The 25086-nt window shown below is 40.6% G+C and overlaps 1 protein-coding gene across 7 annotated transcripts in view; it reads right to left on the bottom strand.

Moving 5' to 3' along the window:
• Positions 1-25086, bottom strand: part of afdna (afadin, adherens junction formation factor a) — a 310032-nt gene that overhangs the window by 108509 nt on the left and 176437 nt on the right. For all 7 annotated transcript variants that reach the window (XM_069932147.1, XM_069932152.1, XM_069932148.1 and 4 more), the window contains one exon: positions 15438-15581. In XM_069932147.1, coding sequence (XP_069788248.1) covers positions 15438-15581 — 144 coding nt within the window. The remainder of the gene's footprint in view (positions 1-15437; positions 15582-25086) is intronic.

Here is a 25086-nt window from a genome sequence, read left to right as displayed (position 1 = left end):
TACTAATAGTTAAAATTATGTCTAGATTGAACTTTGCAACTTTTAATGTTCAGGGGTTAAATAATCCAAGAGAGAGTATTGGCATATATAAAAAGGTGAAAATTGATATTGCTTTTTTACAAGAAACATATTTGACTGAGAAATTGAAAAAAGACTGGGTTGGTCAAGTTTTTTAAAATTCTTCTTTTAATTCTAAAGCAAAAGGAGTAGCGATTTTAATTCATAAGAACATACCATTTGAATTAGAATCTATTGAAGGGAATTCTGGTAGAGTTTTAAGAGTTAATTGTAAAATGCTTGCGAAGTTTTGGACACTGCTTAATTTATGTGCACCCAATACAGATGAGCGGTTTATTTCAGAAGCTTTTTTCTTGTTAAATCAGGCTAATGAGAATATTTTAGTGGGTGGTGAATTTAATTGTGTTTTGTATCCTTTATTAGATAGAAAGTTACCGGAAACATGTTTGAGTGCTTTAATAACTGTTATCCCAAAGAAAGACAGAGATCCTTTACAGGTATCTTCATTTCTTTATTGAATTCTTTCTTTGGCTTGGCTTCGCGGACGAAGATTTATGGAGGGGGTAAAAAGTCCACGTCAGCTGCAGGCTCGTTTGTGGCTGACCAGTCCGATGCGGGACAGGCAGACACGATTGCAGCGGTTGCAAGGGAAAATTGGTTGGTTGGGGTTGGGTGTTGGGTTTTTCCTCCTTTGCCTTTTGTCAGTGAGGTGGGCTCTGCGGTCTTCTTCAAAGGAGGCTGCTGCCCGCCAAACTGTGAGGCGCCAAGATGCACGGTTTGAGGCGTTATCAGCCCACTGGCGGTGGTCAATGTGGCAGGCACCAAGAGATTTCTTTAGGCAGTCCTTGTACCTTTTCTTTGGTGCACCTCTGTCACGGTGGCCAGTGGAGAGCTCGCCATATAATACGATCTTGGGAAGGCGATGGTCCTCCATTCTGGAGACGTGACCCATCCAGCGCAGCTGGATCTTCAGCAGCGTGGACTCGATGCTGTCGACCTCTGCCATCTCGAGTACCTCGACGTTAGGGGTGTGAGCGCTCCAATGGATGTTGAGGATGGAGCGGAGACAACGCTGGTGGAAGCGTTCTAGGAGCCGTAGGTGGTGCCGGTAGAGGACCCATGATTCGGAGCCGAACAGGAGTGTGGGTATGACAACGGCTCTGTATACGCTTATCTTTGTGAGGTTTTTCAGTTGGTTGTTTTTCCAGACTCTTTTGTGTAGTCTTCCAAAGGCGCTATTTGCCTTGGCGAGTCTGTTGTCTATCTCATTGTCGATCCTTGCATCTGATGAAATGGTGCAGCCGAGATAGGTAAACTGGTTGACCGTTTTGAGTTTTGTGTGCCCGATGGAGATGTGGGGGGGCTGGTAGTTATGGTGGGGAGCTGGCTGATGGAGGACCTCAGTTTTCTTCAGGCTGACTTCCAGGCCAAACATTTTGGCAGTTTCCGCAAAGCAGGACGTCAAGCGCTGAAGAGCTGGCTCTGAATGGGCAACTAAAGCGGCATCATCTGCAAAGAGTAGTTCACGGACAAGTTTCTCTTGTGTCTTGGTGTGAGCTTGCAGGCGCCTCAGATTGAAGAGACTGCCATCCGTGCGGTACCGGATGTAAACAGCGTCTTCATTGTTGGGGTCTTTCATGGCTTGGTTCAGCATCATGCTGAAGAAGATTGAAAAGAGGGTTGGTGCGAGAACACAGCCTTGCTTCACGCCATTGTTAACGGAGAAGGGTTCAGAGAGCTCATTGCTGTATCTGACCCGACCTTGTTGGTTTTCGTGCAGTTGGATAATCATGTTGAGGAACTTTGGGGGACATCCGATGCGCTCTAGTATTTGCCAAAGCCCTTTCCTGCTCACGGTGTCGAAGGCTTTGGTGAGGTCAACAAAGGTGATGTAGAGTCCTTTGTTTTGTTCTCTGCACTTTTCTTGGATTGAATTTTTCTTGGATTGAATTTTCTTTATTGAATGTAGACTATAAAATTATGGCAAAAGTATTAGCTAACAGACTTGCTAAATATTTACCTAAATTAGTACATATTGATCAAACAGGTTTTATTAAGAATAGAAATGCCTCAAATAATATACTTCGATCGCTTACTTTGATCAATGCTTATCGGCGGCAACCTAATCATCCTATGGTAGTTGCATTAGATGCCGAAAAAGCTTTTGATAGGGCTGAATGGGACTTTTTAATTGTATTAGAGAAATTTAAATTTGGCTCCTTCTTTATTGGTTGGGTTAAGGCCTGATCTATGAATTTAATTGCTAGGATGCTGATAAATGGACAGACTTCTTTATCTTTTAAATTGACTCAATCAACTTGTCAGGACTGCCCATTGTCGCCAGCCCGATTTGCATTGGTTATAGACAAAATGAGGATATTAGAGGGATGAAGGATATAATCTATTTGCAGAAGATGTATTGATATATTTGACAGAGCCTGAGAGATTGTTGAAACAGTTACAGGAGTGTTTATCGAAATTTGGAGAATTGTCTGGATATAAAGTTAATTGGGATAAAAGTTAAATTTTGCCAATTGGAGATTATTCTGAATTTAAAAATATTACAAAATTAAGATGGACGAATAAAATCAAATACTTAGGTGTGTTTGTGGATAACGACTATCAATCGTTATACCAATTAAACTGAGGCGGATTAAAGCAGACTTAACTAAACGTGGACGTGTTAACTGTATTAAGATGAATATCTTTCCTCGAATTCAATATCTATTTCAATCAATACCTTGTTTACTTTTAAAGGGTTTTTTCAGGATTTGAATAAAGCAGTATGAGAGTTTTTGTGGAAAGATAAATTAGCTCGAGCAGCATTGCACAAACTTACTTGGAAATATGCACTGGGTGGCTTACAATTGCCACATTTTCAAAATTATTATGAGGCAGCTCAGTTGAAGTTTATAAGTAGCTTGATGGATTTGGATCAACCTCCTAGTTGGGCTAAGGTGGGGATATCATGTCTACCTAGAACAGAGATACATGAATTTATATTCTGTTGGAATTTGATTTTATTACAGGAATATGACATGCCAATACTGAAACATTTATTAAAGATTTGGATTTTAAAAAAATAAAATTTTAGGGTCAAAAGATAAATTACCAATTTTAACTCCATTATACAATAATCAGTTTATTCCTTTTTCAATGTTTAATAGTTATTTAAAGATTTGGAATTCTAAAGGTATAAAGACAATACAGGACTGTTTTGTAGAGGGACAATTTCTTTCTTTTATCCATTTGAGAGAACGATTTGAAATACCTTTAAATTCTTTATTCATGTATTATCAGTTAAGGGCTTTGGTAAAAGATAATTATGGTAGAGAGATGTATTTACCTACTTTGTTGAAATTTGAATCTTTAACTTCTACTATACCAAAGAAGGGTTATGTTTCAGTTATGTATAATTTATTACAGGAAAATGTGGATAAATTAGATTGGGAAAAATCTAAACTTAAATGGGAGACTGATTTAGAGTTTACTTTTCTTTAAGATGATTAGGCGAACATGTGTCAGGACAATGTAATTAAATTGACTAATGTAAGATATGGTATGGAAAATTATAATTTTTTACATCAATTGTATTTGACCCTGGAAAAGTTTTAAAAAAAATGGGTTTAGTAATTCAGATTCTTGCTTTAGATGTGGTTTATGTATTGGTACTTTTTTACATGCTGTTTGGACCTGTGTGAAAGTCCAACCATTTTGGAAAGAAATTAAAATAGTTTTGGAAAAATTGTATAATTTTAAACTACCTTTGGATTCAACGATTTTTTTTGTTGGGAGATTTGTATTCATTAAAGGGAATGGGTTTGGATAAAGTTCAAATTACTTTTGTATGTTTGATGTTGTCGGTAGCGTGTAAATGTGTTGCTATTACTTGGAAAGGTGATGTAGAAATTAACATAATACACTGGCATAATGAATTGAAAGCTTGTATCGTTATGGAAAAAATTACTTATAATTTACATGACAATTATTTTTTTTGTTGACAAGTGGTCTCAGTATTTGAAATATATGCAATTTGATGTATTTTGCACTGTTATTAACATTTATATATTTTATATATATATGATTTATATTTTTGGATCCCCTTAAGGGAGCTAGCTGAAGGGGTGGGTGCGGGGAGAAGGGTTTTTTTTAAATTTTTTTTTGTTTTTTAAATTTATTTTTAATGTTTGTTGTGCTTTGTTTTTTATATATATATATATCTTTGTAAAATTACTTTGTTTGAATATTTACTTTTTAACTTATCTTTAAAATAAAGTTTAAAAAAAATGGTGTGGAGAGTTTTGCCTGTGACATACTGGGCTGTATCCACCACCATTTGCAGAACTTTCTGCTAGGACATATTGGATCACCCATACCAGGCCATCATGCAGCCGGAAAGCACACTTTCCACAACACATTTGTAAAAGTTTGCCAAGGCTTCCAATGACATTCCTAAGAGGGAGAACAGACAGAGATCCAGGCACATATTGGTACCAATGACATAGGCAGGAGTGGGGTAGTCGGGGGGGGGGGGGGGTAGAGGTCGGGGGGTAGAGGTAGGGAGTTCGGAAAGAGATTGAAGAGCAGAACTTCCAATCTCTGGATTACTCCTGGTGCCTGAGCTAGGGAAGATCAGAACAGGAAGATAGTGCAGACAAATGTGTGGCTGATACATGGTGCAGGGTTTCATGTTCTTAGATCATTGGAACCTTTTCTGGGGAAGAGTTGACCTGTACAAGTGAGATGGGTTGTACATGAACTCGAGGTGAACCAATATCCTGGCAGAGAGGTTTGCTAATGCAGTTTAGCAGGTGGTGGGGGGGGGGGTGAAGGGGGGGCTTTAAACTAGATTCATAGGAGAGTGGGAACCAAATGGAAAGAAGGAGATGGTGCACAAGAAGGGACAGACAGCTGCTAGGAAGTTTGTCTGGAGGAAAAGGCAGATAGGGCAAAAATTGTAGCCATGGAGATGAGTTGCAATGCAACAGAGACAGAGTCTAATGTAACAAATAAAGGGCTAAAGGTTTTGTATTTAAATGCACAAAGCACAGTGAAAAAAGTGGATGACCTTGTAGTTCAGCTATTTTGGAAGGGTGTAATGTTGCAGCCATCTTGGAGTAGTGGGTAAATGATGGATGCCAATTGGGAGGTCAATGGCCAAGGATACAAAGTGTATCGAAAGGTTAGACAGCTAAACAGAGGGGGCAGCATGGCTCTACTAGTAAGGAACAACATTAAATCATTAGAAACAGGTGACATAGGATCAGAAGACATCAAATATTGTGGGTTCAGTTAAGAAATGGCAGGGTAAAAAGACAATTGGTTGTTGCATAAAGACCTCCAAACAGTAGCCGCGACTTGGGCAACAAATTGCAACAGCAGATAGGAGTGTCAGAAGGGAAATGTTATGGTAGTCATGGGGAATCAAGTAGATTGGGAAAACAAGGTTAGGACTGGATCTCAAAAGAGAGAATTTGTAGAAAGCCTACAAGGTAGCTTTTTAGAGCAGCTTGTTGATGAGCCTATGAAGGGATCAGTCTCCTGGCGGGGGCATTTTCTAGGGCTGTCGGGGCGGGGGGGGGGGGGGTTAAACTAGTATGGTTGGGGTGGGTTAGTAGGCTAAGGAAAGAAACAAGTTTGAATAATTTGAGGGAGGAAAAGCTGGAAGTAGGAAAAAGATGTTGTAGTGAAAATTGTGAGAATGGAAGAGAGGAGGATATGCAGAAGGTAGGATGTAGGAGATTCCTGAGTTGTATTTATTTTATTACGAGGAGCGTAGTAAGGAAGCTGGATGAGCTAAAGGTGTGGATTGTCATGTGGCATTATGATGTTGTGGCCATTAGCGAGACGTGGTTATAGGAAGGTTGTGTCTGGCAGTTGAATGTTCCAGGATTTTGCTGCTTTAGATGTGACAGAATTGGTGGATTAAGAGGGGAAGGTGTGACAGTACTTGTCAGGGAGGATATTACAGCAGTGCTGAGGCAAGGTAGACTGGAGGGCTCGTCAAGGGAGGCAGTGTGGGTAGAGCTGAAAAATAAGAAGGGTTAGGTTACTATTATGGGGGTATATTATAGGCCTCCAAATGGGGAAAGGAAACTAGAAGAGCAAATGTGCAAGGAAATAGGTGAGATGTACAGGAAAAATAGGGTGGTGTTGGTTGGGGATTTCAATTTTCCAAACATAGATTGGGAAACTTCGGATCCAGTGATCATGGGTCCATTTGCTTTAGCTTAATGATGGAAAGGGATAGGTTGGGTCCGAGGTTGAAGGTATTCGAGTGGGGGAAGGCCAGATTTGGAGAAATGAGAAGGGATTTGCAAAGAAATGTGTGGGCTGATCTTTTCGCCGGAAAGGATGTAGAGGAAATTTGGGGGGCATTTAGGGGTGAGATTTTGATATTCCAGTCAGGTCGAAGGGGGAAGACTAAAGGTTCGAGGGAACCGTGGTTTTCTGGTGAAATTAAGAAGTTGGTTCGGGACAAGAGGGAGGCCTATACCAAATATAAAAAACAAGGGATTGAGGAGATGTATGGTCGTCACTTAGATTGCAGGAAGAACCTTAAGAGGGAAATTAGAAAGGCAAAAAGGTATTGAGGAGTCCATAGCTAATAAGGCGAAGGTGAATCCTAAGGCTTTTTACAGATATGTGAACATTAAAAGTAGGGTTAAGGATAGAATAGGTCCACTGGATGATGGGACCATGAACTATGTCAGGAACTATTTATGAGATGGGAGAAATATTGAAAACATTTTTTCTCGTCCGTATTCATGAGGGAAAGGGACATTGGGCTATACGAGATAAGAGAAGCAAAGGGCTTAGTTATGGAAAGGTTAGGGATTAGTAAAGCGAGAGTTATGGAGCTTCCAGGGTCAATTAAAGTAAATAAGTCTCCTGGTCCTGATGGGATTTTTCCCAGGACTTTAAGGGAAGTCAGGGAACAAATAGCAGGGGCACTGACAGTGATTTTTCAAAGATCACTGGAGGAGGGGGTGATACCACAGGATTGGAGGGTTGCAAATGTTGTTCCATTGTTCAAGAAAGGCAGTAGAGGTGTAGGCCAAGTAATTATCGGTCAGTAAGTTTGACTTCGGTGGTGGGGAAGTTTAAGGAAGGTATTCTTCGAGATAATATACACGCACATCTGGATTGGCAGGGATTGATTAGGGGCACCCAGCATGGGTTGGTAAAAGGAAAGTCATGTTTGATGAACCTTGTTGAGTTTTTTGAGGAAATGATAAAAAAGGTGGATGAAGGTAAAGTGGTGGATGTGATCTATTTGGATTTTAGTAAGGATTTTGATAAGGTTCCGCATGGAAGGTTAATAAAGAAGGTTCAGTCACTAGGAATTAGTAGAGAGATTGTGACATGGGTTCAGAGATGGCTGGGAGATAGACAGCAGAGAGTCATGGTGGACAACTGTCAGATTGGAAGCCTGAGACAAGCGGGGTGCCTCAGGGATCGGTGCTGGGTCCCTTGTTGTTTATCATTTATATTAATAATTTAGATGAGAGTGTGGTTAACTGGGTAAGCAAATATGCAGATGTTATGAAAATAGGGGGAGTGGTGCATAATGAGGTAGATTTTCTTGGATTACAGAAGGATTTGGTTTGTTTGGAAGAGTGGGCTGAAAGATGGCAGATGGATTTCAATGTAGACAAGTGTGAGGTGTTGCATTTTGGTAAAAATAACCAGAATAGGACATATACAGTTAAGGGGAGGGCACTGAGGCACACAGAGGAGCAAAGGGACCTGGGGGTTATGGTACAGAGTTCACTGAAGATGGATTCCCATGTAGATAGGGTGGTTAAGGCGGCATATGGTATGCTGGCCTTCATAAATCATAGTATAGAGTATAGGAGCTGTGAGGTGATGCTGCAGCTGTTTAAGGCATTGGTGAGGCCAGGTTTGGAGTACTGTGCTCAGTTCTGGTCTCCAAATTATATAAAGGATATAGATAAGGTGGAGAGGGTGCAGAGAAGGTTTACAAGGATGTTGCCTGGCTTATAGCATCTGGATTACAGGGAGAGATGAAAGAGACTGGGACTTTATTCATTGTAACGTAAACGACTGAGAGTGGACTTGATAGAGGTATTTAAAATTATGAAAGGAATAGATAGACTAGACATAAACATACTCTTTCCCCTGAGGGCAGGGGAAGTTGGAACAAGAGGCGATGAGTTAAGGGTAAGGGGGCAACACTTTAGGAGAAATATTAGAGGTGACTTTTTCACTCAGCGAGTGGTGGCAGAATGGAATGAACTTCCGAATGAGATAGTTGCATCAGGGTCCCTTCTGTCATTTAAGAGAAGGTTGGATGTGTACATGGAGTTGAGGGGGGTGGAGGGTTATTGGCGGTGAGCGGGAGGTTTGAGCTAGTAGAGTTGTTCAAGTGAACTGGTGCGGACTTGAAAGGCCGATATGGCCTGTTTCTGCTCCGTAAATGGTTATATGGATAGGTTGTACTGGATTAGGTTTTATGCAATGCACCCAAGGTGATTAGAGTTTAGAGTAAGGAAACCATTAGGGGGCAGTGATCACAATATGACTGAGTTCAATTTGAGATATAACAAGGAGAAAATAAAATCTGATGTGTCAGTATTTCAGTGGAGTAAAAGGAATTACAGAAGTACGAAAGGAATTGTCCAAAATAGTTTGGAGGGAGGTATTTGTAGGAACAATGGCAGAGCAGCAAGGTGTATGAAACAAATGGGGAAGGTGCAAGATAAATAAAGGACAACTCAGATTATCCGAAATAGGATTCTCCAAAGTCCTCAGTTATCTGATATCTTTTCAGAGCTGAACTGACCAGGACCTCGGGCCCCCGGTGTCAGAGGACCTCAGGCTCTGGGTGGCAGCAGGGACCAGAAGATCTCAGGCAGGAGCGAGACCCTTGGGGACCCGGCACAAATGGGGCCTCAGTGGGGAAGTGTTAATGATCAGTGGTGGTCAGCATTTTTTTGGTGAGAATTAAACATTATTTTAATGCTTAAGAAGCCTTGCCTTGTTGTTTGTTGTTGTATAAACACTGTTACAAGTGATTTGCTGTTGCTTCTGGGCTGTTTTTAAAAAATAACAAGTTCTCTTGAAAAAAACATTTATCCAAAATGGGCCCAGTCCCGACCATTTCAGATAATCGGACTTGTGCTGTACATACCAAAAAAAAAGGAAATATTTGAATGGAAAAATGTCTCAACTGTGGCTGACAAGGGAGGTCAAAGCCAATGTGAAAGCAAAAATTAATGGAAAGATGAAGGATTGGGAAGTTCTTAAAAACTTAAGAAAGTAACTAAAAAAAATCATAAAGATGAAGTATGAAAACAAATAATATCAAAGAGAAAGCTTGTTCTTTCTGGTTCCTTGATGGAGATGCCAGGCGTGGTTAATGATTTTGTGATGTAGGAGGCCCAAGAAGATAGGCAGAGGGAGTTATAAATTTTCTGAATTTAGTAAAATGGCAAATAGTACAACTTTGAATTTTTTAAAGTTATAATATTAATGCCCTTAATAATCAGTTAAATTATAGTTGATAGTGATTTTTTTTTTGTTTCCAGGAAATCCATCTGAGAAGGAACATCAAAAATTGGAAAGAGATTGGGTTGGACAAGTGGTAGCTTCACCTTTTAACTCTAAAGCAAGAGATGTGGTAATTTTATTTAAAAAACATTACCTGTTAAAATTCAAAGTGATTACTGATCCTGTGGGAAGGTTTCTATTAATAAATGACAGTCAATTCTGAAAATTGGACTTTGATTAATATTTATGCACCAAATATAGATGATGAGTTTATTAGGGATACTTTTACGTATTTAGCTGGGACATATGAAAAAATATTGGTAGGAGGGGGTTTTAATTACTGTTTGGATCCAGTTTTGGATAAAACAACCAAACCAGTTATTCGAGCAACAAAGGCAATTTTTAATATTATGAAAGATTTGAATTTAATAGATATTTGGAGGAGACTTTCTTCTTCTTCTTTGGCTTGGTTTCGAGGACGAAGATTTATGGAGGGGTATGTCCACGTCTGCTGCAGGCTCTTTGGTGACTGACAAGTCCAATGCGGGACAGGCAGGCACGGCTGCAGCGGTTGCAAAGGAAAATTGGTTGGTTGGGGTTGGGTGTTGGGTTTTTCCTCCTTTGTCTTTTGTCAGTGAGGTGGGCTCTGCGGTCTTCTTCAAAGGAGGTTGCTGCCCGCCGAACTGTGAGGCGCCAAGATGCACGGTTGGAGGCGAGATCAGCCCATTGGTGGTGGTCAATGTGGCAGGCACCAAGAGATTTCTTTAAGCAGTCCTTGTACCTCTTCTTTGGTGCACCTCTGTCTCGGTGGCCAGTGGAGAGCTCGCCATAGAACATGATCTTGGGAAGGCGATGGTCCTCCATTCTGGAGACGTGACCCACCCAGCGCAGTTGGGTCTTCAGCAGCATGGATTCGATGCTTGCGGACTCTGCCAGCTCGAGTACTTCGATGTTGGTGATGAAGTCATTCCAATGAATGTTGAGGATGGAGCGGAGACAGCGCTGATGGAATCGTTCTAGGAGCCGTAGGTGATGCCGGTAGAGGACCCATGATTCGGAGCCAAACAGGAGCGTGGGTATGACAACGGCTCTGTACACGCAGATATTTGTGTGTTTCTTAAGGTGATTGTTTTTACAGACTCTTTTGTGTAGTTTTCTAAAGGCGTTATTTGCCTTGGCGAGTCTATTGTCTATCTCTTTGTCGATCCTTGCATCAGATGAAATGGTGCAGCCAAGGTAGGTAAACTGGTTGACCGTTTTGAGTTCTGTGTGCCCAATGGAGATGTGGTGGGGGCTGGTAGTCATGGTGGGGAGCTGGCTGATGGAGGACCTCAGTTTTCTTCAGGCTGACTTCCAGGCCAAACATTTTAGCAGTTTCCGCAAAACAGGACGTCATGCGCTGGAGAGCTGGCTCTGAATGGGCAACTAAAGCGGCATCGTCTGCAAAGAGTAGTTCACGGACAAGTTGCTCTTGTGTCTTGGTGTGAGCTTGCAGGCGCCTCAGATTGAAGAGAAAGAAGGAGGAGACTAAATCCCTAAGAAAGGGTCTATTCTTTTCATTCTCATAGATATGATTCTTATTCTAGGATAGATTTTTAATCTTGGCAAAATTACAAGGAAATGTTATGAATGTAGATTACAATGCTAAAATTTTATCTGATCATATGCCACTTTTAATGATGTATTTGTTTTTGGAAAAGGAACAAATAGTATATAGATGGCAATTAAATTCAACATTGTTATAAAGGACAGATTTTTAAAAATTATATTATATTCTAATTTGTTCTCAGTAAATTTATTCTGTGGGATACATTAAAGACATATTTGATAGGACATCATATGTTTTACATCGACAATTAAGAAAGATTATACAAAAGAGGTTGATCAGTTAGAAAGAGAAATACAGTATTTGGAAAAGGTATAGAAAAAGCCTTCAGATGAGAAGAAAGGAATTAATAAAGAAAAAGTTTCGTTTTAATGTGATCCAGACATAGAGGTGTGAAAACTGATTGATAGAACTAAGCAAAGATATTATGAATTAGGATAAAGTGCTGAAAATTTTAGTTTTTTATTCTGATTTATATAGATGAGTGTTTACTGGAGATGAAGTCAAGATGATAAATTTTTATCTCAGATAAATTTGTCTAGCTTGAAATATGAAGATCAGAAAAATTTAGATGTGCGTACTTAGTTCATTACCAAATGGTAAATCTCCAGAAGATGGTTTTCCGTCTGAATTTTAAGAAATTTAAGGATTTTTTAATTCCTTCATTTATGGAATGTTAAAGCAGACGATGGAATCCCATTCTTTACCAAATTCTTTTTCAACAACAATAATCAGTTACACCAAAGAAAGATAAAGATGTTGAATCTTGCATCTTATCGTCCAATATCTTTAATGAATGTGGATTATAGAATTGCTGCAAATTTTTTAGCAAATAGATTATCTATATGTTTACCCAATTTATTTGGATCAAACAGGATTTATTTTAAAAAAATGGTATTCTGCAGACAATATTGCAAGATTAACTAGTTAAGTAATTTAATTCAAAAAAAGAGTGGATCGTCGTGTAGCAGTAACTTTGGATGCGGAAAAAGCTTTTGTTAGATTAGAAAGAAATTTTTTGTTTCAAGAAATTTTGGCTCGCACAAACATTTATTAATTGGGTTAGGACACTATACTATAAACCCCAAGCTGAAGTTATTACAAATGGGAAGCTATCTTCAGTGTTTCCATTGAATAGGTCCAGTAGACAGGGATGTCCATTGCCCACAGTGCTGTTCATACTGGCCATTCAGTGGGATCTAGACATAAAAGGGTTCAAGGTGGGCCAGGTGGAACACAAAATCAACCTATTCGTTGATGATGTGCTAGTATATTTGACGGACAAGGGTGGCAGGGGATGGATGGCGGGAGGGAGTCATTGGCCAGGCTAAGGACCACACTGGAGGATTATGGGAAGGCCTCGGGGTACAAGGTAAATCTGGACAAGAGTGGGATCATGCCTTTCACGAAGGGGGATTATAGACAATACCAACAGAGAAGTCAATTCAAATGGCCACAAGAAGGCATTAAATATCTGGGGATAAAAGTAGACAAGGATTTACACAACTTATAAAAATTCAATTATCTCCTTTTGCTCTGGAAAATTGAGGAGGACCTCGGTAGATGGAGAACTCTGCCCCTAACTTTGGTGGGCAGTGTTAACTGTGTTAAAATGAATGTGATGCCAAGGCTACAATATCTATTTCAGTTGTTACTCATTCTGTTGCTCCAGAGCTTCTTTAAGATGCTCAACAGATGTCAGAAAGTTCCTGTGGAAAGGTAAAGTGGTTAGGATCTCCATGGAAAAGTTGACTCGGGATTACAAACTGGGGTGGGTTAAAATTGCCAGATTTCAAAAAATATTACTGGACAGCCAGGTGAGGTTTGTTGCCTGAGGTAGGGGACACCCCTTCCTGGGCACAAATTGGACTAAATGTGGTAGGTGAAAAGATAGCAGGAAAGTTCATATATATAAATGGGACATTAAATTAATTTTCAAGAAAACATATAACCCAAGAACAACTTAATACCTGATACCCATAACTCTGGACAATAAGATCCTGGACATCTGGTGACAGAAAGGGATCAGGTGTATTGAGGATTGTTACAAGCGAGGGCAGCTCATGTCATTCGAGCACTTGAGGAACAAATATGATTTGTCTAATAGAAGTCTTATGCTCTCTGAAGCTAAGATTTTTTTAAGGGAAAAATTGGGACCATCTATGACCCTGCCCATATGTAGTTCCATCTATTAGCCGATGCCTTTTAAAGTCGATGAGGAATTAATGACCCTGAAGAAAATTTGCATCAAGCAAAGGTCGAGATACTACTGCTATAATAAATGGCCAAGTGTAGAGATGATTCTCAAACTTGACATTTATCTTCTTGGTGCTAAAGGTCAGAATGTTGGAACTGTTAACGACTCTTACTTGCAGGTCCAGGGAAGGACGGTGTGTGTCAAAACTGGTGGGTGGAAATGCACTAATTTCTGAACATATGTCCACCAGAAATTTTTGATGGGACAACAGATCCCATACATATGATAGGCTTACAGGTTTCTCACCAACCGCTGCAGCCCTTACTGGTGGTTGGCTTGGGTCTTTCCCGCAAACGGGCAGGATGGAAGGCATTTGCGGGGATTTAATCTCAAATGCCTGTGGTAATAACACCAAGACGAGGTATCCACAGGCTGCTTGCTTGTCTTGGGGAATTGTCTGCTTGTAGGAAGAGATGTGCTAAGAGTATGACATGGGGTCAATATCGGAGGTGCTTGTTGTGCAGACTTGTCTTTCTTTGCTGTGCTTTTTAGCCAGCCAGAGTATGTCTGCCTCCATTGCTATAGCCCTTGGGTCTTCAAATGAACACTTGGCTAACAAGAGCCTAATATCATCTGGCATTTGATCAAAAAAGAGCTGCTTGATTAACATATTGGGCCTTTCGGCAGCTGCCAGGAACTGCATTTCATCCATTAGTTCTGAAGGGGGCATGGTCTCCCTACCCATCAATATGTGATAGTTTGGCTGCCCTTTCCCTGCAGGACATACCATATACATGCAATAAAAGTGCTTTTAAAGCATCATACTTGCTGGTATGTGATGGATCCCGTAGGAAGTTGCTGACGCTCTTAGTGACGGCCTGGTCCAGGATACTGACAAGATGGTAATAACAAGTGATGTCCAATTTGACTTTGTGAAGGTGAAATTGTGCTTCAGCCTGTTAGAACCACAGTTCAGGCTCAGCTGTCCATAAAGGTGGTAGCTTCACAGAAACGGCTGCAGAGTCCATGTTTGTCCAAAAATATATTTTTGGACTCATTGGGGTCACCAATTTTGGCCACTGGAATTGCAGTGGACACGATAAAATAACTACACAAGGAGTTTCTAGAGTGAATCAAACAGATTTATTCTTCATCACCTACACAACCTTTTAAAATCTCTAATCACGTGCTCTGACGTCACCATGCACTGACGTCACCTGGCCGGTTCAATGCCTCCTGGGAGTTATAGTGCCGCTTATAGTACTGCTAAACTACATCTTTTGATCTTGCATACCTTCTCACTAACGATTTGTTTTCATTGTTTTTAAACCAATGGAGCCACCCCACCCCACACCTACTTACACTTTTGATAGGATGTGAATCCTTCGATGATTTGCTCCCAGCCATGATCCTCCTTCAGCCACTACATTATGCTCACAATGTTGTACCTTCCAATTTCTAACTGTACCTTGCTCCTCTACCTTGTTTTGTACAATTCATGCATTTAAATACAGCACTTCAGTTTTTATTCACCACATTTTTCATATTGCTAGAGGTTAAATTCTTAACTTTGTTTTAAATAAAACCTTCTGCTCTTCTTTCATTTGGAGACTTCAATAAACTACTGAGTCCACATTACCCAGCTGGCCTTGCCAGTGACACTCTCATCCTAAATAAAATGAATAGAGCGTTATAAACATATTCAAATACATACATTGCCACACTCTTCACTTGGTACTCTTCCCATATTAGAAAGTAACCATTATTTTCATTCTGATACTAATCATAATGGTCCTAGTATTGAAGTCTCCATACAATTCCAGTTTCTTTTGAAAGTAAGATGTTCCCATTTATCTGGAAGCAAGTGTACTTCATTTATTTACAGTCCAAGCAAAACTTTTGACCAACCGCCTTAATGTTTTGTTTTCTGTCTGAAAACAAAATAATTCCTTCCCAATGTACAAAATTCCTTTCTTTTCACCCTTCCCTAAAGCAAACAAATTACACTTATCAAAAGATTATAATGCCGAACAATGTTGTGACATCTATATTTGACTTAAAATGAAGTCTCAAAATTAAATTGTTATTGAGTGAGTTAGATACCTGAGGAATATAGGGCTCATCCTGTGCACAGTGATAACTTTGAAGTAAGGCTTGTAGCTGCAGTGAATTCAACTTAAAACAAGTGTTGTTGATGTTTGAAACATCTTCTGCCAAATATTTGTCCATCGTTAGTAATGTAGTTGCCTAAAATAGTAACAAAACAGTTCAGACATATCCAGCAAAATTTCTATTAATTATTTTTTCCCCATTATGATGGGATTCTTTCAGAAACTTTCAAAAGGCAAGGTAAAAGAAATTATAATTGCAAAATAGAGTTTATTTTAAAAAAAAATAGAATATTTTGATTCTTTCAGTAACATTGCATCGTTTGCTATTTGCCACTTTTCACACTTTAGACTTTATCAAACCAACACTGGTACATTCACTCATTTAAACTATTAATGCTTAAATTTAAAATAATAGCTTTATGCATTGCTTCATAGGCTCGACAATGAAGGCAAAGTTTAAAAAATGCATAGCACATTAAAATCTCTACTTCTGTTTGAAAGTTTGAGGAATCAAAATTCAGATAAACAATATCAAATCCTCAGAGAATCAAATGAGTGGCTGAAAACGAGAAACTATTACATGGTACCAGTGATTATGGTATATCAAATGGGAGTGCTGATATTTGATGACAAATGGAAAATTCTGTTGCTTTTAAATAGTACATATACTATAGATGTGTACAAGATAGCTTTGAATCACAGGATAAATACGGTTAACATGCATGTCATATTTCAATGGCTAGATATTCAAGGCAGATTCATAGCCATCAAAGTCTCAGTTTATTTTCCAAGGATTAGTGTGAAATGGGCATGAAATTGACATATGTTTGCTTTCAAATAGGACTAATGAAATGGAGTTTCCTTCCAATGTGACTTGCCACCCAAGTCAGGCAGCAAAAAAACAAATATTCTTGCTTTTAATTTCAAATAGCTCATGTAACTGAAACTTATGAACTGATGTTTATTGATACTAAAAGATAATTGAAGCTAGTATAGTATTAATTTATAATATTGACACAAACTGGGCTGGTAAAAATAAACATTCAGTGGGAGAGAGAGAGAGTGGAGTACCAGCGACAGTGAAGGAGAGTTGGAGGTGCAATCTGCAGAGAGCCTATAGAGAGAGGAAGGGGGAAAGTGTGAGAGACAAAGCTGGGAGAAGACAGAAGGTGCGACCTGATAGAGCAAGAAGGGGAGGTGATGCAGACTTTTCCCCAAGAGACAAGTTAGAAGCAATGGAGGAGGGGGAGAGATGCCTCTGTGAAAAATTATATAAAAAAAATTGGACTTCTTGGTTCAGGGGCTAAATAAAATTCAGGGGACCTTGAGTAGGTTAACAAACAAGGTGGCAGATGTGGAAGATAAGGTGACAGAAAACTCTGATAAAGTCAGGCAATGGAGACAGAGATGAAAGCATGGGCCAAGGATAGGGAGAAGATGTGGCTAAAATTGATTCCCTGGAAAAATCATAGTAGAAGGAGCAATGTTAAAATTGTTGGGTTAAGGGAGGGTATAGAAGGGAGGGATAAGATTACCTTCCTTCAAGATTGGATTACAAAGACATTGGGTAAAAACAAGGTGGGGGATAATATAGAAAGAGAAAGGACACATCAGTCCTCTGCCCCGTACCTGGGTCCTGAGCAGAAGCCACACTCTATCCTGGTGAAGGTTTTAAGGATCCAGAATAGGGAAAAGAATTTTGGATGCAGCAAAAGATTTTTTTTTAAACCCAGACATGAGTGCAGAGCTATTAAAAAGGAGGAAAGAGTTTAACTCAGTAGAAAGGACACTCAGACAGAAAGGATATGACTTTGCTCTGTCATGCAGCGCCGCTGAAAATAATGATGTCAAGTGGGGGTGGAGTGGGGAGGAATTCTTACAGATTCTAGGGAGGCCCAGGAATTTGCTAATAAACTGCCAAGGGTCGTAAAGTGAACATTAAAGGATTTAACGGAAAAGAAGAAATCATAAACATATTGAGCTATTGGAAAAATAAACATATGGTCAATATATAAGCAATACGTAGAGAGAGAGAAAGCAGCGCGATTAGGTTGGGCCGGGGGGTGGGGGGGGGAAGAGAGACAGCAGTGCGACTCGGGTGGGGGGGGGGAAGGAGAGAGACAGCAGTGTGACTCGGGTGGGCGGGGTGAAGGAGAGAGAGAGAGAGAGAGAGAGAGAGAGAGAGAGAGAGAGAGAGACGGCAGCATGACTGGAAGGGGTGGATACTTCAGCACAATTCGGGTAGACTTAAATCTGGGGCAGCTGGCTTTTGTTCTGAAATCTGGAAAAATCCAAAATTCAGAACACACTGTCCCCTAAGGGTTCCGGATAAAGGATTGCGTACCTGTATATGATTAATATTTGTTTTAAAATCGCTATGTGATAATTAAGTATGATAGTTCGGTAAATTTGGATAAAATTTGCACACCAAAATATGAAAGTCGGAGATGTATAAATTAGGTAGTTAAGGGTTGAATAGTTAATAAGATAACAGTTAAAGTAGTTAGGGGTTGAATAGTTATGTTGAAATTTAGTCATTTGTTAAATGTGTGGGTTGAAGTTTATCAGATAACAGTTATTGGTTCTCTATGAATGCAAATTTGTTAATAAGAAATAAGATTATTTGGGAGGGCTCTGAGGTGGGAGGAGTGAAAGAGGATGGGTACATCAGGCGTGATCCATAAGACAGAGGAAGATGGCACCAACATTTTGAGTGCCAGAACTAGAGAACAGGGTGGGGGTGTGGGGGTGGAGCGATTTAGAAGATGAGTTAGTGTGAGCTGTAAGGGGAAAGGGGTTAATTGTTGTAAGGTGTTGTCATTGATGTTTTTACAGTGTGTGTTGTAGGCTCGACGTGCTGGTCTGGAGGGTCGAGGACAAAAGATTAGATGGGCACCGGACGGTGGAGCACAAATGTGGGGATGACCTCCGTGGCAATGATTAATACAATAAAAAAACCTGAATTTTAATGTTAATGGACTAAATGGATTGGTGAAGAGGAAGAAAGAGTTAGCATACATCAAAAAAAATGAAAGTAGATATAGCCTTTCTCCAAGAGACACACTTTACAGAAAGAGAACATCAGAAGTTAAAAAGAGGATGGGTGGACCAAATAATTTTGTCCTCCTTTAATTCAAAGGCAAGGACAGTAGCAATTTTAATAGGGAAGAATGTTCCAGTGAGGGTGGAGAGTGTGGTCAAGGATAAAGCATGAAGGTATGTAATTGTACACTGTCAGATATATTTGGAATCATAGAACATGTTGAATATATATGCCCTCATTTCGACGGCAAGAAATTTATACAAGGGATCCAAGGGAGAGGGATTATTCCTTCTACTCGAAGCAACATGACTCCTATACCAGGATAGATTTATTTTTGGCATCAGCCCATTTAGAGGGGAGGATCATGGAAACCGAGTACACGGTGAGAGTTTTGTCACATCACTCTCCCCGACACTTACTATTATAATGCCAGATAAGCAAGAGACTGTGTATGGGTGGTACCTTAACCCATTGCTGCTGAATAAACTAGAGTTTTGTAGCTTTATTAGAACTAACTGTACCTCTACTATGGATAATTTTCTCATTTGGGATACTTTAAAGGCATATTTGAGAGGGCAAACAATTCGATATACTAAAACAATTAAGAGAGAATATTTGAGAGAGGTGGAACTAATAGAGCAGGAGATTACTGGACTAGAAAAGAATTTTCAAAGAACAGACTCAGAGGAAAAATACAGAGAATTATTAAATAAGAAACTCGGGTATAATATACATCAAATCTATAGGATAGAGAAGACTATTTTAAAGTAAAGGCAGAAATATTGTGAGCGAGAGGAAAGGGTCCATAAAGTTCTCTCCTGGCAGCTGAGGACAGAACAGGCCTAGAGAACAATTAATGCAATATAAAAGGGGAATGACAGGATTTCATACATGCCAAAGGAAATTAATGATACTTTCCAGCAGTTTTATGAACAGTTATATAGAAGAGTCAAGTGGGGGAAAACAATCAGGAAAAATAAATGATTTCCTGTTAAAATTGGAACTGCTAAATTTAGGTCCAGAAGAGCAAGAGGGGCTGAACATCCCCTTTACAACAAAAGAGATAGAGGAAGCATTAGATCTACTGCAAGATGGCAAGTCTCCAGGGGAGGCCTGTACTCTCCCAGAATCTTTTTCAATGGCAAACATTACGGTGATTCCCAAAAAGGACAGGGACCCACTGAAACCGTCTTCTTATGGACTCATCTCGTTACTGAATGCAGACTCTCAGCTTCTTGCCAAAGCCTTGGCATATAGATTGGCAAAACATTTGCCAAAATTAATAAATACTGACCAAGCAGGCTTTTTGCAGAAGCAACAGGCTGCAGATAATATAAGCAGACTGTTGAGCATTATTCACTTGGCACAGTCAAGAGGCAACCCAAGTGTACCTGTGGCCCTGGATGCAGAGAAAACATTTGACAAATTAGAGTGGGACTTTTTGTTTAAAGTGCTGGAGAAAATGGGCTTCGGACTAACTTCTATAAATTGGATTTAGGGAGCTATATCATGCACCCAAGGCTAAAGTTGTGACCAATGGGCAAGTATCTTCAGCTTTCCCACTATCTAGATCTAGAAGACAGGGGTGCCCGCTATCTTCAGCTATATTCATATAAGCTATTGAACCATTGGCGGAAGCCATTCACCAGGATCCAGATATTAAGTGCTTCAGAGTGGGCCAGGAAGAACACAAAGTCAATTTGATTGCTGATGATGTGCTGATATATCTGACAGACCCTGTAAACATGTTGGCCAAGCTTCATTCCATACTGGAAGATATCTGGGTACAGATTTAATTGGGATAAAAGTGAAATTATGCCACTCACAAAGGGGGACTACAGTGAATTGGAAAAGTCAATTGAGATGGCTGCAAATGGGAATTAAGTACCTGGGAGTCAAGGTAGAGAATAATTTATCGAATTTGTACAACCTTAATTATGTCCCCTTGCTCAAAAAAAATTGAGGAGTACTTAAATAGGCGGATGTCCTTGCCTATCACATTGATAGGCAGGGTCAATTGTGTAAAAATGAATGTGTTGCTCGGGCTCCAATACCTCTTCCAGACTTTGCCCATAGCATTGCCCCAGAGATTCTTTCAAAATCTCAACACACAAGTAAGTAGATTCCTTTGAAACAATAACGAAGCCAGGATCTCCATACAGAAATTAACATGGGACTATAGTCTCGGTGCACTGAGATTACAAGATTTCAAAAAATATTATTGGGCAGCCCAGTCGAGGTGGATCATCTCATTCTTTGACAGGGTAGGTACACTATCCTGGGCACAAATTGGTCTGCACATGTTGGGTGAGAAAGTAACAGGAGAATTTATTTATAAATAGGATGCCAAATTGTTATCAGGCAAGAAGGACAACCCTTTACTAAAACACATTATGTGTGGAACAAAATTAATCAATGGACTGGCCAGAAGGTGGGGTTGTCCCCAAAACCCCCCCGACTCAGAATAATTTAATACCATTGAGTATTGATTACAAGATCCTGGACACCTGGTGCCAAAGGGGAATCATCAGGTGTATTGAGGACTGTTATGAGCAGGGGGAGCTCATGCCATTTGAGCAGTTAAGAATTAAATATGATTTCTCAAATAGGACACTCCTTTGCTACTTTCAGTTAAGATCTTTCTTGGGGAACAAATTGGATCCAACCATGCCACTATCAAAGTGCAGTGACATGGAGACTGAATCAAAGAGGGAACACAAAAAAACTTTTATTTCGGCAATGTATTCCTGTTCCAAGCCAAGGGCCCAAAACCAGGACTTCATAGGTCAAGACAGAGATGGGAGTCAGACCTTGGTGTTATGATAGATGTACGGTGCTGGTCGGATCTATGTCGTGATAGCATGACCACAATATAGACTGGTACAATATAATTTTCTTCACCAATTATACCTCACACTGCAGAAATTGATTAAAAGTAAACCAGAAATTTGGGACCTTTGTGCACTAAACCTGGTCATGCTCCAAGGTGAGGCCCTTTTAGGTAGAGCTAGGCCAGGCCCTAAAGAAAATCATAGGTAAAGAGTTTCCATTGGATCCAGAGTTATTCCTGTTGGGAAATATCATGGACATAAGACTCAAAATGAAGTTGTCCAAATTTCAAATCGGATTTGTACTAATCGCTCTGGCGGTGGCCAGGAAGTGCATAGCAGCTACCTGGAATTCGGACTCTCATTTGGACATTGAATATTGGAATATGGAAATGCAGAGCTGTGTTCCACTGGAGAAAGTTATTTATAATCTAAGGAAAAAATATGAAACTTTTCTTAAAATCTGGCAACCCTACCTGCGTTACGTAGGTACAAGGATATAGGTGCTGTCTCCTGGGCTTCGCTGCCTGCCTCCCACCCCCCTTTATCTTTCCTCTTTTTTTGAGGGGGGGGAAGGACGGGGGGGGGAATGGCCCATTCCAATCAGGTCAAGTCGAGATGAATGAGAGACTCCAGCAGACCCTGTGGTTAATGTGTTTTTCGTTTTCTTTTTTCTCTTAATTTGTTATTTGTCCTTGGCAAGTAGCATCTTGTTTCTTATGTTAAATAACCATTTTTTTTGTCTTTTCATGTAAGTTTCTTTATGGTTAATGTGTTTATTTTTCTTTTAGTTATTTTGTGTAGTGGGGAAGGGAGATAAAAGCAGACTCAGAAAAAGAAATGTAAATATATTTGATTAATGTAACTGTTATATTGCGAATTATTGGAACTGAGAGTTTGAAAAATTCATTAATAAAATATACAAAAGAAAACTGAACTAAAATCTAAATTTAACCTTCTTTCTATACACCCAATTGAACAATGGATTTTAAGAACTTTAAGGCCAATTTTATATTCATGGAGAGAAGTCCGGTAAATTGTTGTCTTGTGGCGGCCTGCAATTGCGGAGATCGGGCTGACACATCGCGCAGAAGCAGATGCAGACAGAGATCGCTGAAGCAACTCCCAGGACAACAGAAGCTGGGGCAGCATCAGACCAACAGCCCTAAAATGGCATTGGTCAAACTGCCCAGCTAACTGTTAGGTCTGCTTTGTTCATGAATGAGTGAGACAAACACCAGGCTGAGACGAAATCAGGGTTCTTTGTTCTTTATTACCGGATTGTAACACTTGCGACTAACAAAGTTAGTCGGAGAATGCATTCTGCCGTTATCAGCAAAATGGTGATTTTTTATACCCTTGGATACATGCTTAGAACATCATCATATCATTACTTGTCCAATGACTAAAACTGTTGCTATCCTTTCCCTGCTAGCTTCCTGCCTCTCAATCCATCAATGTCTCTCTTATCTTGTAAGTACAAGGATGCATTTACATCTTGTTACAGCCCTGTACATTCCCATCTCATGATGTTTTACCTTACATAACTCAGCAGAAACAGGCTGGGGAAGAAGTGCATTCATATGCTGGATGTTCCCATCCGCTATTGTTATTCATATGGTGACTCAATCAATCAGCAAAAATATAAAAAGCAGCCTTTCCTGCCCTAATAAAGGAGTGAGCTTAACCTGTGTTCGTGTGTTTCTTTGTAGCGGTCGGCTACAATTGGTGACCCTGACGGTTTAGAAGGAATCTAAACCCAGTGATGGAGAACGAAGCAGCAGTCAGCCTGAAGCTCCCGACCTTCTGGACAGTTTGATCTGGCGTGTGGTTCGACAAGGCGGAGACTCAGTTCTAGATTTGGGGCATCACAGCAGAAACTACTCAGTACTACCATGTGGTCAGCGCCCTGGATCTGCAGACTGCAGAGTGGCCAACTTTATCCACAGGCCACCATCAGAAAGCACTTCAAAGAGCTATTAACCGAGATGTTCGGACCCTTGCAGCAAGAGCGACTGATGGACGCAGTGGGCAGAGATCTGGACGGCACTTTCATCTACCTCAACGATATCCTTGTGGCAAGTAGAACCCGACAGGAACACCTTCAGCACCTCCAAAACCTCTGTAGTGGTCTGCAGGAGTTTGGCCTCACCATCAACCTGGCCAAATGCCAGTTTGGCCTGAAAACCATTGACTTCCTGGGCCACAGGATTATAAAGGATGAGGCCACACCACTGCCCGACAAGGTAGAGGCCATCCACAGCTTCCCGAAGCCCAGTACAACCAAGGATCTGCAGAAGTTCGTGGGGATGATAAACATTTATCGCAGGTTTATCCTAGCAGTTGCTCGAGGGATGCACCCTCTGTTCATCCTGATGTCCGGCAAGGAGAAGGATCTGACCTGGGATGATGAATCTGCATGTGCGTTTGTGGAAACCAAAGAAGCCCTGGCCAAAGCTGCACTCCTGACCCACCCCAGACCAGATGCACCCATGGCTCTCACAGTCGATGCCTCAGGAACAGCGATTGGTGGAGACCTGGAGCAGTAGATGGAAGGAAGTTGGTACCCACTAGCTTTTTTCAGCAAACATCTGTGGCCCCCTGAATTAAAGTAAGTGTTTTTGATGAGCTGCTGGCGCTGTATTTAGCCATCCGCCACTTCCGTTACTGTCTTGAGGGAAGGGCTTTCATGGACCACAAACCACCGACTTTTACCCTGGCTAAAATCTCCGATCCCTGGTCGGCCCGCCAACAGAGACACTGGTCTTACAACTGTACACTACCAACGTCAAGCACATCTTGGGCAAAGACAACATGGTCGCGGATGCCTTGTCAAGATACAGCATCCACTCCCTGGTCAACAGTCTGGACATAGCAGAACTGGCAGAGGCACAGCAGCAGAATGATGAGATCCTGCAGTTCAGGACTGCTGTCATGGGCATTCGGCTTCAGGACGTTCCAGTCTGCACAGGTACTACCACCCTCCTGTGAGACCTGGCCTCCAGGCAGGTTCGACCTATTGTCCCAATGGCATGGAGGCAACGAGTTTTTGACTCCATCCACGGGCTGGCACACCCATCCATCAGGACTACGATCTGGCTGGTGGCCAGCAAGTACGTGTGGCATGGATTGCAGATACAAGTCTGAGAGTGGGCCAAGGCATAGTGTGCTCCAAGATGCAAGATAAGTGTCTCTGTTGGCGGGCCGACCAGGGATCGGAGATTTTAGCCAGGGTGAAAGTCAGCAGAAACAGGCCGAGGAAGAAGGGCATTCACATGCATGGACGTTCCCGCCCACTGTTGTTATTCATATGGATGACTCAGTCAATTAGCAAAAACAGCAGGAACTTGAACAATATAAAAGCAGCCTTTCCAGCCCTAATAAAGAGTGAGCTTAACCTGCCACACTTGTGTCAGCTACAGGCTAACCAATTGAAAGGTGTGTCGGCTAATAAGCAAATTAATAAAATACATCTCCCTAATTTATATTCCACTGATAATTTCTCAGGAAAATAAAGAATGTCAGGAAGCTCCAATTTCACAAGAAGAATTACAGAAAGCAGTATTTTTATTACAATCAAGAAAAGTTCTGGGGCCAGATGGTTATTCAGTTGAGTTTTACAAAACTTTTTCTAAGCCATTTGTCTCGCATTTAAACTTGGTATTAAACAACTGTTTCTGAGAAGGAAAATTACCTCCTACTTTTAATGAATCAGCTATTTCAGTAATCTTAAAAAGGGGCAGAACTCAGAGTATTGAGCATCTTACAGA

The sequence above is a fragment of the Narcine bancroftii genome, chromosome 4 (assembly GCF_036971445.1).
Source record: "Narcine bancroftii isolate sNarBan1 chromosome 4, sNarBan1.hap1, whole genome shotgun sequence".
Lineage (NCBI taxonomy): Eukaryota > Metazoa > Chordata > Chondrichthyes > Torpediniformes > Narcinidae > Narcine > Narcine bancroftii.
This window is presented reverse-complemented; position numbering and strand designations above follow the sequence as displayed.